General features: G+C 35.8%; 1 protein-coding gene across 2 annotated transcripts in view; it reads right to left on the minus strand.

The window, feature by feature from the left end:
• Positions 1-11,153, minus strand: part of LOC128016113 (myosin-11) — a 31,247-nt gene extending 20,094 nt beyond the window's left edge. The window contains exons 1-6 of one of the 2 annotated variants that reach the window (XM_052600505.1): positions 10,994-11,153; positions 6,526-6,888; positions 5,226-5,382; positions 3,353-3,380; positions 878-977; positions 454-480 (exon numbers count right to left, since the gene is read on the minus strand). In XM_052600505.1, coding sequence (XP_052456465.1) covers positions 454-480; positions 878-977; positions 3,353-3,380; positions 5,226-5,382; positions 6,526-6,867 — 654 coding nt within the window. In that variant the 5' untranslated portion in view covers positions 6,868-6,888; positions 10,994-11,153. The remainder of the gene's footprint in view (positions 1-453; positions 481-877; positions 978-3,352; positions 3,381-5,225; positions 5,383-6,525; positions 6,889-10,993) is intronic. The other variant, XM_052600507.1, reaches the window with a different exon arrangement.
• Between the last annotated feature and the right edge of the window lie 1,125 nt (positions 11,154-12,278).

Raw genomic sequence — 12,278 nt, forward strand, 5'->3', positions numbered from 1 at the left:
AACACAGATCTACACTGAAGTGGTATTTATATTCCTAATGCACACACATATGAGCTTGACAGATGATGCACATTAACCTGTGGTAGATTAATAGGTGAAACAAAAAAGGATATGAAATCATCAATTCAAAAGGCTCTACATTGGCATGCACACACACACTGTGCTCAGACAGACTGTTTCATTGCCAGGCGTCCGCTCTGGTAAAGAAAATGTTAACTACATCTCAGATGGGGGAATGGCACACACGTGATCTAACGGCGTAATCTTGATTTTGTTATTTGTATCTAATCTTTTTTTTTTTTTTATCATGCGAACACTGGGGCTCTTTGGTACATTATTTGTCTACGGTCCCTCCATGTAAGACTTGTCTAATGTCACTCTCAGTGAGAAACTCAAGCATGCAGACTCTCAAACCCACACAAGAAGGAGTTCTGTACAATCCTTTTTACTCACATAGGCAAACTGTTGTCCTGTATGTTGCTATTTAAAGGAAATTCATTAAGGACATTGTCATTAGATAAGTGTTAACTAAGAACATTCTGTTGCATTCACTGGTTTTTCCTTTAGCATATGCAGAAGTCTCGATTTCCTTGGGATACAAATGGCTCAGCAGCATATAATCTATAATATATAATAAAGCATGTAAAATATTATGTTGGTATCAGGCAAAATCAGAGCCAGCATAAACTTGTGCTAAATGGGATATGATATCAAACATAAGACTGAAAGGAGTTTTCTTATCTGTTCACAGTTTGACCTTTGCACCCTAATTTAAAGGAATCGGATCAAAGCAAGGGCAAAAACTGATGACTGAACCAATAAGTATTTGCTTGAGCGGTTATCAAACTGAAAAAGTTTTTTTTTTGACTGTACTTACAGCACTTGATTCTTTCTTGCCTTTGTGGGACGAGGCCACTACAGCCAAATACTGGATGACTTTCTTGGTGTTTTCTGTCTTCCCAGCACCTGATTCACCACTAGGAAGAACACAACACTGAATGACAAAACTGTGTTTTCTATTATTCAGTAATACCAATGATTGAAATACCAGTGTCTGCAAGGCATCACGGTTTAAAGTGAGTCTAGGTTTTAGGTTTTGTTTTTGTGTTAATGAAATGGCACATTAATCAGTGCATGTGTCATAAAAATCAGTACACGAGATTTTTTTTTTTAAATAACTGTAATCTGACATTTGACCTATGTAAAGTTGTAAAATGTTTTTGAAATAAGTCACTGAAAATAAGACTCACTAAGCCTGCATTAAAATATACAGGAAAACAGTAATATTGTGAAATATTACTAAAATGTAAACTAACTGTTATCTGCTTTTTGAAAATTAAATTATTCCTGTGATGCAAAGCTGAACTCTCAGCATTACTCCAGTCTTCAGTGTCACATGATCCTTCAGAAATCATTCTAATATAATGATTTTCTGCTCAAAAAAAGTTTCCGTATTATTAAAGTTGAGAAAATTTTTGCTGCTGAATATTTTTGCGGAAATTGTGATTTCTCTGATTAATGGAAACTTCAAAAGAATAGCATTTATTTGAAAAAGGTTTTAATTTTTAACAATTGAAATGTCTGCGCTGTCAGTTACGATCTATGTAATACATCCTTGCCAAATAAAAGTTAATTTTATTACAAATATTTTGGATTATCATATATAATTTACTTTGTTGCAAGGGGTTACAGAGCATTATCGCCTTCTATGATACAAAAGAGATACTACTGAACAATCATGCTGACATTTCCATATTAGGAAAACTGAGTCTGGGATCCACAGGCCCTGCTGCAGCCGAAGGCCTGGTTCTTTGGCAGGAGCAGGATGCCCTCAGATCAGTTCACAGTTGTTGACCATTTATGACACAGTATAGTAAAATTTATCATGATTATGATTGCTGTTGCCAAGTGGTGATTAAAGTATTGGACCATTCCCATACATCACATTAAATAAAGATGTATGGGAAAACACATGCTGGTTTTTCAAAGAGGCTTCAGATCAGTGGTTTTTAACAATCCATGTGGTTTTAACAGTCCATTTTTTAATAATACTCTTTGGGTGGTCATTCCCAATCTCCCAAAATCTCTTTGAGACAGCTTAAAAAAAAACAAAAAAAAAACAAACGACTTCATGAGAGAGTTGAAGCCATACAGAAACATCCTGATGTCATTAGGGAATTCTGTGCCCTAGCAACGGTTGCCCCAGAGCAGTTTAAATGGCTTCAATTTCCTATTCCACATTCAGAGGAAGTTTGCAGACAGTATCTATGGGTGCCTCCCACACTGACACATCAAATCAACACCGTTTTATTTCAACACCTCCCCATATTTCACAGCTGTTTTATTATAGCATAGACATAAAACAATTATATTGCCCGTGAACATCAAAATATGTCTTCAGCAACAGTTATTTTTGCATTATTATTATTTTTTTCAGGACAGGCCATGTTTTGTAATGGTGCTTGCACAGATGCAATCCACATCCCCAGTAATGACTCAAAAGCAAACATAAATGAAGCCAGCATGCTTGATCTGGATTTAGAATCAGGACGGGGGGCACATTTCCTGTGAGTAGGCCGATTCTGAAGAGACATGACCCTCAGGGTTCATCTGCCTTGTTCCCACTGCTGAGGACTTTTTGAAAAACATGTCCTAGAAGAAGGACTCTATTAGTTTTAAATTATGTCTACTACTCATGATTTGGTTACTGTCATCTTTTTAACTGTTAAATATTATATTAGAAGGGACTTGAAGTGTTTTTCATTAGTCTAAATTTGTCAGAATGTAACTTTTTTTCAGGAATGTAAACAGTAAACCGACATGGATGACATGGCATTAACCACTGTCAGATAACACTGAATAACATCTTTTGGCTTCATCTGCCTTCTAAAATGTGATTACAATGCTATGTGTTTTTAAAAAAATGAACATTTTGAACATTACAAGACAGTGATGTTAACACAATTCTTGATTCTCAATGCGCCTCAAACAGGGTTGCCAGGTCTTCTCTTTATACATATCTCTATTTGTAATGGTGTTTTTAGCTATTTAAGACATTACCTTTGTATTTATGACAAAGCTGGTTGTTTTAAAACCTTTTCTTTTTTGGAAGTATTGATATATTTAACTAACCATGATTAATTTCGTGATTCCAATAATTTCAAGAACTAGATGTTCTTCAAATAGAACAAATGTGGCTTGATTGTATGTATTTTTATTTTATTTTATTTTAATTATTTTATTTATTTGACCAATTTAACACTTTTAATTATTCCTGAAGCCTACTGCGAGTCCTTTTTGAGAAGCAGTGCTTTAATAATAATATGTTTAAAAAACAATGAAAAGAACTCACGTGCAAAGAATAGACTGGTCCTCTCGATCTGTAGAAAGAAATGACAGACATTACAGGGGCCCAAGGAAACTTTTAAGATGGTGCTCATGGAAATGACAAGATAGTATACCTTTGTCATTTTTGAACATAATGAAACACATAAAGGCTGCTTTAAAGCCTGGAGGTGGATTGGGGGGGAGGTCTTGACAGAAACTGAACTGGTATGTGAAGAAATACCATTGTTATTACTGCATCCAATAATGCACATAATCTAATAATCTTTCATTTGCAGTGCAACAATTTGATTTGCTGGAAAAGAAACTGACTCCACTCTTCTCTTGAGAGATGCAACACAATTCTTACTGAGTTCAGCAATGGGACAGTCGTTGATTCATGCTGCTAAAATTAGAATACCTTCTCAGATGATCTTGGCTCCATGTAAGGTTTTTAATATCAACCATACGCCAATGATTGTCCAGAAGGCGGCATCAAAATAAAAAAACATATTTATTGGATATTTATTAAATAAGTAGTTGATCAAGTCAAACAAAATATGTTCCTCTCCGAACAATTCCAAGCCAATGAATTTGCACTTTAAATTCAAACAGAGCTTGGTTCTTATATATGGTCCTGGAGGCTGGCCGAAAGCCCAACCAGCTAATCAGCTGAATGTGAGCTCGCCTGTTCTGCTCAAGTACTATAGAACGTCTTCTGTTGTAAACACAATGAATGACTGCTGCTCATTTTGGATATGACTTAAGCTGGGCAGGTTTCCACATACAACATGAAGTCTGTTCCCTTGTTTCTTCCTAATTAAGGCACAAATCGAGGCATTCAGGACGCAGAAAACCAAGTTTAAACACACCGACGGGGAAACTGCAGACTGTTTGATGAAAAGCAAAAAGTCAAATACATTCAACAATGAATATATTGTAAGATATATTCCTTTCCATTCGATCCTGTATGGAATCCTGATGTTTTAAATTACGACGAGGCTACACCACTCGGTCAAGCATGAAAACTGTGCTGGATTTCAAAGGGAAATCAGTGTAAACCCGAGCAGGAATGTGAACACTGATGCTCATGGCTGATCATGTTTTTACTCGTCATCAACTTCAATGGTTCAGGATATACAGAAGCTACTGTAGGAATCCCTCAAAGCATGTTAAAGATGTCTTGTCATTAGATGTTTAGGTGCTATTGGACTACATTTGTGCTATATGTCTTGTCTAATGTAAACAGTTTAATAAGAAGTGAACTGAGCAGAATTACTCTTGACGAACAGCGTGACAAGGCATCTTCCTACTTATGCTTTATGAAAGCAATTTTTTGCATGTTTCACATAAGATAACAGTTTCTGAGATTTTCCCATGCAAACTTTGCAGAAAGGTTTGTTCAGCTTCAGTGCTTAACTTTTCTTCATAACATGAGCTAATGTAGCTAATGTATCAAGTTCATTAGCAAAACAACAACTTCACTGAGGTGTAAAATATCTTCTGGTTCTTCTTTTTATTTAGCACCTAATTTCACTCTATTATACAGCTTCAAACCTCTGTGGGTAACACTAGCTGTTTAAATTGGTAAAAAAGTTTCAAAGTGTTTGAGATGGCATTAGATGTGTGACCTTCTGAGGCATGTGTGTATGCGTCCCTCACACCACTGACTGACCTGCTAATACACACACTTCATTTCAACAAATACGGATGACATTCAAAGAGCTCACTGGTGTATGGAGATTCTACACTGTTCTGTTGCCAATTAGTGAAATAAAATGCCTTTTGGATCCACTTGAGTTTGACGTTTCAAAGACAATGGCTATTGTAAAATCCAAACATTCAGATCTTGTAAGCAAGATATGAGTGAGTGTTTCAACATCCAGCAGACCAGGTCTCACCTTGCATCATGTTCCTGTAGGCGTTGTCCGAGATGGAGTAGATATGGGGAGGAACCTCATGGCGCTTTTTGCCTTTGTACATTTCAATGATCTTCTCAGAGTAGATTGGCAGCATTTTATAGGGGTTCACCACCACGCAAAACAGCCCGGAGTAAGTCTGAAGAAAGATAACATCTCGGTTTTCCACTGTATATGTATGTATTATATGTATATAATCCATCAAGTAAAGAACAACAAGGAGACAGGGCAGCACAGTAACGAGTCGTACAATGTCGTAAAATATAAGTTGAAAAAAGTTTGGCTTGAGTCTGTATATTTTAACTTATTATATTTGAAAGCTTAGGTGATGCATATTCCATATGGAAGACTCCTGTTCCCAAATCCTTAGAGCAAAACTTTTTTAAATTTATGTTTTGTTATCAGAGTGCAAACATAGTTTGGTGGCCTGTGGATGTTACAGCTTATTACCCCTCACTCTTGGGAAATGTATAGTTCCTCTTCCTTAAGCTTTAGTACCTGCAAATCATCGTCATTTAAGCTAAATGGCCGTCAGTGTATTTTTTGCTTCTTTTTGCATTGGTTTGGCCACAACAGAGTTATTTATAAATGTTATGCATTTGCTGATAATAATATGTTATGCACTGTAGTATGTAATGTTAGCAGGGGGTCAATGACAAATATGAGCATCCAAGATAAAAAAAAGATCAAGTTCTTAAAAATGTACTCTTCCCATTTATCTTGGTTTCATTTGATTTTGAAAAAAAGTTTGAATTTAATGACTTTTAAAAATGTCATGGTGCAATGAAGTTAAATGTAAAAACATATTTTCCTTTCGTGCTGAATAAATACTAGTGTACAAAAAAATAAAACCTTTATTATTATTATTTTTATTATACAAATATCAAATTATTAAATAGCATTACATTTTTGGTAACCTTTTTTAAGTTTTTTTTTTTTATTATTATTATATTAGTAATAACAAAACTGCTTTTGCTTTTTTTTTATTACGGGTTTAATTACAAGTATTTCATCCTTTCAATCAGTCTTTTATGATATCTGGACATATCACCTTGACAATTGACCTTGACTTTTTAATTCTTAAATTTGAAACATGCTCATCATAGAAAAGATGTATTCAAATTATTTTGCGTTTTAAAGCATTTTTGAAGAAATCAACAGTTTCTGACCAAAAATGCATGTCATTGACCCTAATTAAGCTGTATAAATTGCACATTTGTTATTATTTATTAACTTGTTATTTTATGTCAGATATAATTTAAACACTCTGTGGCATACTCACATAGATGAGTCCGGAGTAGTATCTTTCCCTCAGGTTATGGAGAACAGATGCTTCATTAAGGCAGGTCAGTTCTGCCATATCCTCCACCTTGCTGAACTTGGGTGGGTTCATCTTCTGGATGTCATCTTTGTTGACAGTGATTTTCTTTCCATTGTCCGCCAGCTCCACCAGTACCTCATCGCCACGTTCCTCTTTGATGCTGGCCGACTCAAAACCATGTTTCTCAGAGGGGACCCATACTAGCTTTTTGGCTGACCAATCTGCCTGGGCGATAGTGCTGTTAATGAGGTCTCTGTCCGTGAAAAGGAATTTCTCGTCCTCACTCAGGGTCTTTTCCGTCATCTTGGTGCTGGGTTATGACAACTACAAATTTAAGAGAAAAACAGTTTTTTAAACAATGTTTTTTGTCAATAAAATTAACTGATCTGCATGACCTTTCAGCATTCCCATAATGAATTAAAAACATTATTGGCCACAAAACTGGATCTGTGCAATAGACTTTAATTAAATAAAAAGTTTCTAAAGGTTGAAAACTATGCATTTTAACACCATAGACACTGCGGTCTCCCAAATTTTCCCTCAAATATTTGGTATTTGATCATTTTTTTTATTTTACTTTCATACATTTTGATGGTCAAATTGTTGCCCCCAATATTAGATACAAGAAGCCGATTTAGGTTTAGCATTTTTGACATTTTAGGCATATGAATTAGACTGAATGGGAGCATATTTTGAAATAAAAATATTATTTGCAAACATTTAAAATAAATAAAAAACAATTATTGTCTATTACTGTTCTTTTTTTTTCTTTCTCATTATTCCCCTAAATCCATTTAAACCGTTTACCTATTTAATAAAAAAGAAAAAAAAAGAAGAAGAAGAAAAATCATTACCATTGGGGTTTTTAAATACACACATATACACACACACTGGGGTCTCTCCCATTGTTCAAGGCTTAATATCAATGGAATACTGAATTTAGGGTGTGTATGCAATTGACTAAAACTAAATTATAGCTTCTGCAAAGTTCGCTAATCAAACCACAATGTTCCCTGACAAACACTGCACGGGTCACATGGGGCGCACTATTGTCACCAGTTTAGATGAAAGGATGAGAAAAATGCTTGGGAAATATAAAGAATGTTAGGCAAAACATATATAATCATGTGATAATCTCAACAGCAAATGCTGTTTTTCTTGTTTCTTTTAGAGTTCAGCTGTGGTCCCGTGCTGTGATGACCATATAAGGCTGCCTTTGAGTTAGTGGACGCTCTGTCGACCTAAACAGCAGAAGCAAATGAACTCCCAAACAAAGCCCTAATAGGGAATAGTATGTCTCCAGCCAGACTCGCAGTTTACTCCAAAATGATAACATTAGGCAGGGACAGTCAGAGACTGGAGGGGTCTGATTTTCCTGCCACTTTCCCCCACCCTCCTCTTCCTCTGGTGGGCTGATATAGGGACGTTTACACAAGTATTTTCAAGTACAGTAAAGTTTGCAAACAGCAGGTGCAGCTTCGTGCAGCCACAGAGCTTAAAAAGCAATTTGGCGAAACAATTCCAAAGCTACGACTTATATATGAACCAATTTCCTCTGAAATGTATAACTATCCATTGTTAGTATATTGTATGGTTTAACGGCTCAGCGAAAACATTTTTCCCACCTACTTACCTAACATAAGTTAAAATTAAAATTGTATTTTAAATGATAAAATTGTATCAAGCAGGCAGGACAGGCTGTTTGCTGGGAATTTACCTAGTTTACCTCAAGCAGAAATTTGCATAATATCTAAAACCAAAGTGTTGCACTTGCTCATGTGACCATGGAGAATGACTGAAACTTCTTGTTGCTGTCTGCCTTAATTCTTCAGAGTCTGTGTTGTAGAAAGAAGACTAGATGAATTTAACATGCTGAAATTCTGACGGGTTAAAATATTGAGCATCTCGAAAACATGAATCTGTAAATGCTAATTTTTCAACCAAGATTAGGTATCTGCATTCTTTTGTCAATAGGACGACAAAATCATGCTAAAATCGCCCGATGGATGGAAAATGGTAGTTTAAATGCCCTATGATCGTTTGGAGGCGAGACAAACAAACAACATTTTTCTATGATAACCAGATTTAATTAAATGAGGGAATTTCCTGTGTCATGTACGTAGATTTATAACCCTTTCTTTGGGAAGTCCTTTCATTTCAGTACTCGAAAACCATTGAGTTTCTACCCAAGATTTTTATGGATCAGCAGTTTCACTCCACAAACATATACTATCCGAAATCCAACCTAAATAAGCAGAGGCTGGGTTTTATTTCAAAGAAATTCAGCATTTTTTAACATGGCAGATGTAAAAGTTAGCACGAATGAGCCTTGGCCTGTGTTCAAGTGGGCCTGAAGCCAAGAAGATCATGTGACCATGTTTTGTGCGGATGGATTTTTGTGACCCCTGGTCCTGTGAAAGGTTTTCTCCTCTCTTCTCTACTCCTCCTCCTCCTCTTTTTCTTATTCCAGCCATATAGTTTTCTTTTTCTCGTGAGCAGCTGTGTCATTTCAGTTTCTTCTGTTAACAATTTTATTGAGATGAACGTTCATACAAGGTCAACAGCTCAAGCTTTAAAGCTGATGCTATAGCAGTATATACTGAATATAATGCTTCATAGATCAGTTGCAATAAGCTTTATTTAGTCATTAATGACCATAAATACATTCTTTCACCAAAACAAGCTGAATCTGTGATTAAAGTGGTTTAAACTATTAGACATTAGTCCAGCTACCAATTCTAAGAAATCAACAACAGTTCCAGAAGGAGTCTGTCAGGTGATGCAGAATTGTGTTAAATCATTAGAGGAACAATCAGGTAAGCAGCCTAAAGATATCCCACAAATGTGATAAAGTCGAAAACACAGCTAAACTAATTCACTATTGAAGAGCTTGCTAGGTCTTCTAATCTTACCAATAAAACTGTTAAAGTTCCCTTTTCTACCAAGCCTGATTAAAATGAACTTCTGCCTCATGCACACACCTTTTACCGTCATTATGAAAGATATTCCGAAAAAGCTGTCAGAAATGTCGCAAAAATATTAAAATAGTTAAGATTTACACAGCTACTCATAAATTACATTTCAGTTATTATTTATTTTTGCATCTAGTTCTGAACCCAATGTGTTTTTCTTTGGAACACAAAAGCTGAATCTCAGCAACACAAAGATCAAAGATTGGGAAAATGGGTTGTATGGGCCACTTTTATAATATTTTTAAAGATGCATTTTGCATCCTTTTTGAAGCTTGGCAGTTTACTTGCTTTAATTTGACTAAAAATGCTGTCAGATCATTCTCAAAAAAATTCCACAAGAAAAAGAAAGCCAAAAATGTTTGGAAAGACATGGGGTGAGTCTGCAGAAAGCGTCATAAGGAACTTTAAATGCTACTGATCATGTCATTAATTGATAAATGATGATATACTGACTTTACTTCCCCTGCACTTTACTCTTGATCTTTTTGTCTAGACTTTCTCACACTAGTGTCTACGCTTAGTTGTCTATGCATGTCATCACTACAATGGGAAATGGAGAGGACAGTCAGTTGACACTCTTCTCTTCACCACAACGTGCAGCAGAAAGCTGCATTGACAACCATATTTGGAGAACAGGAAACACTTTGGTTTGTCAGGCTCTCTGCTTCTCTCATTCTACTCACTTTCCTTAACCATTTCCTATGACAGACTCCGCTGAAGTCAAACTTTTGCACGAAAGGGCAGATAGAATGACATGCTTTCTATCTTAACAGCTCGTGGGATACTTTATGATGATGTTTTGACTAGAAGGTCAGAGATGCGTGATTTGTTGAAAGCTTTTGTTCTGTCCAACAAAGTACAAAGATAATTTAATTCTGTTTATTAAATAAAAAAAATATTATGTCATCATTTTCTCATCCTCATGCTGTTCCAAACCAACGGAGCAAAGAATATGTTAGGCAGAATGACGGTCACCATTCACTTTTACTCTATGGAAAGCAGATGCAATGAAAGCGAATGGTGACTAAGACTGTTAAGCCACTAGCATCCAGACAATCGTGTCCTTTAATCTTTCACGTAAGAAATTTGAACATTTGGATTAAAATGAGGGTAAGTAGGCTAAACGTTTACAGAATTTCCATTTGGGGAAAATATTACTTTAATGGCAACATAAAATAACTTAATGAACAGCTGTCAAACACTTTCAAAGCAACTGAACGTTGACAGCTTCAGGTTTCAATATTCAGTGAAAGATTACAGTTTTCTCACACAGCTCTGCAATTATTGCGCACACATGACACTGTATAATCAACATAATGGCATACTTTCACAATTATTTACATATCTGAGCCTCCGTGGGTCACGCGTGCAAAACTAAAAGATTAGAATGTAACACTTTTTATTACCAATACATAAATAAATAAATAGTTAAAAAATTAATATAGATGCATACTCACAAGGCTGATGAAAACTTGCCGCGATTTGGAAAGTTAGGATTTGGAGAGTCCTGTGACAGTGAGGTACTCCAAAGACGAACAGTCCAAATTAGACAGAAAAGCATGAGAACATCATTTAAACTGTGAAGCGGGTCGGTGGGCGGGGCCGAACAGTCGATTTGCAATGTGATTGGTCAGCAAGTTTTGACAGTTCAGGTGATCTACAGTCTCCTCGCGAGCATCCTTTAAAATGTTGCAAGAATACCACTACAGCAAGTGCTTCGTTTTCAGAAGTCGGTAAAGATAAAAGTGGAAAATGAAAGTTAACAGGAATTCATTACTGCACAGTTCCTATTATATTTCATAATCCTTCGTTTTTGCTTCAAGAGACAGTTGACAGTAGTTGACAGTTTGGAAAAAAAAATATTCATTTGACTTGGCAAATTTCATAGCTAGCATTTTATTTTTTCCTTAATACATAATTAAAGATGTCTGATATTTACACACTTCTTCATAATTTGACAAAATCAAAGATGTATTGGGAAACATGCTCACAGGTGATATTTACCTTATTTTTTTTTCTTTTCTGTTTTCTTCACACACTGAGTTTTATATTTCATATCTACAAGCATGTTCGTCATGTTGTCTCTTTGTAAAAAAAAAAAAAAAAAAAAAAAATAGTGTATAAATATCATTTCATATTTATACACTATTTTTTTTTTAAATAATTTATGATACACACGTTGTACATTAAAATGCAGTCATTAATATTTTTATTGAAGGATTTTCATAATGCTTTAGTAGCAGAACCCAGGAATTTGTCGCTGAATCCGGAATATGGAAAAGTGTCAGCTTTAAAGGGATGGTTCACTTATAAAGTTAAATTGTGAGCCCCCGAAGGAGACATTTTGCAGTATGTTCCCACTTCTCTCTTCCATACAGCGAAAGTGAATGGGGACCAGGAATATCAGGGAATACACAAGGAATCCTTAATATGCAGAACAGAGGAAAGATACAAAAAGAACCCAAATAAGAAAGAATACATGCTACATCTGGTCGAGGCAAATCCCCTGAGATCCTGTTTAGGACCCTTATCATTACGCACATCACATTCCGTCCCCTCAATTCCCACAGCAGGCTCCTGGTATCTAATGGAACTTCCTATATAAGGACAACCTCCTATTGCATCCAGTAAATCGAGTCTGTGATGTTTCCAGGGAACGGGACCAAGGCTGGTATGCTCTGAGGCCTTGCTCCACTCCAAAAGAGAGATGGGGGAGAAAACAAAGCTTGCAGGGAAAGAAGC

This window comes from Carassius gibelio, chromosome A6, assembly GCF_023724105.1.
Source record: "Carassius gibelio isolate Cgi1373 ecotype wild population from Czech Republic chromosome A6, carGib1.2-hapl.c, whole genome shotgun sequence".
In the NCBI taxonomy this organism is placed as follows: Eukaryota; Metazoa; Chordata; class Actinopteri; order Cypriniformes; family Cyprinidae; genus Carassius; species Carassius gibelio.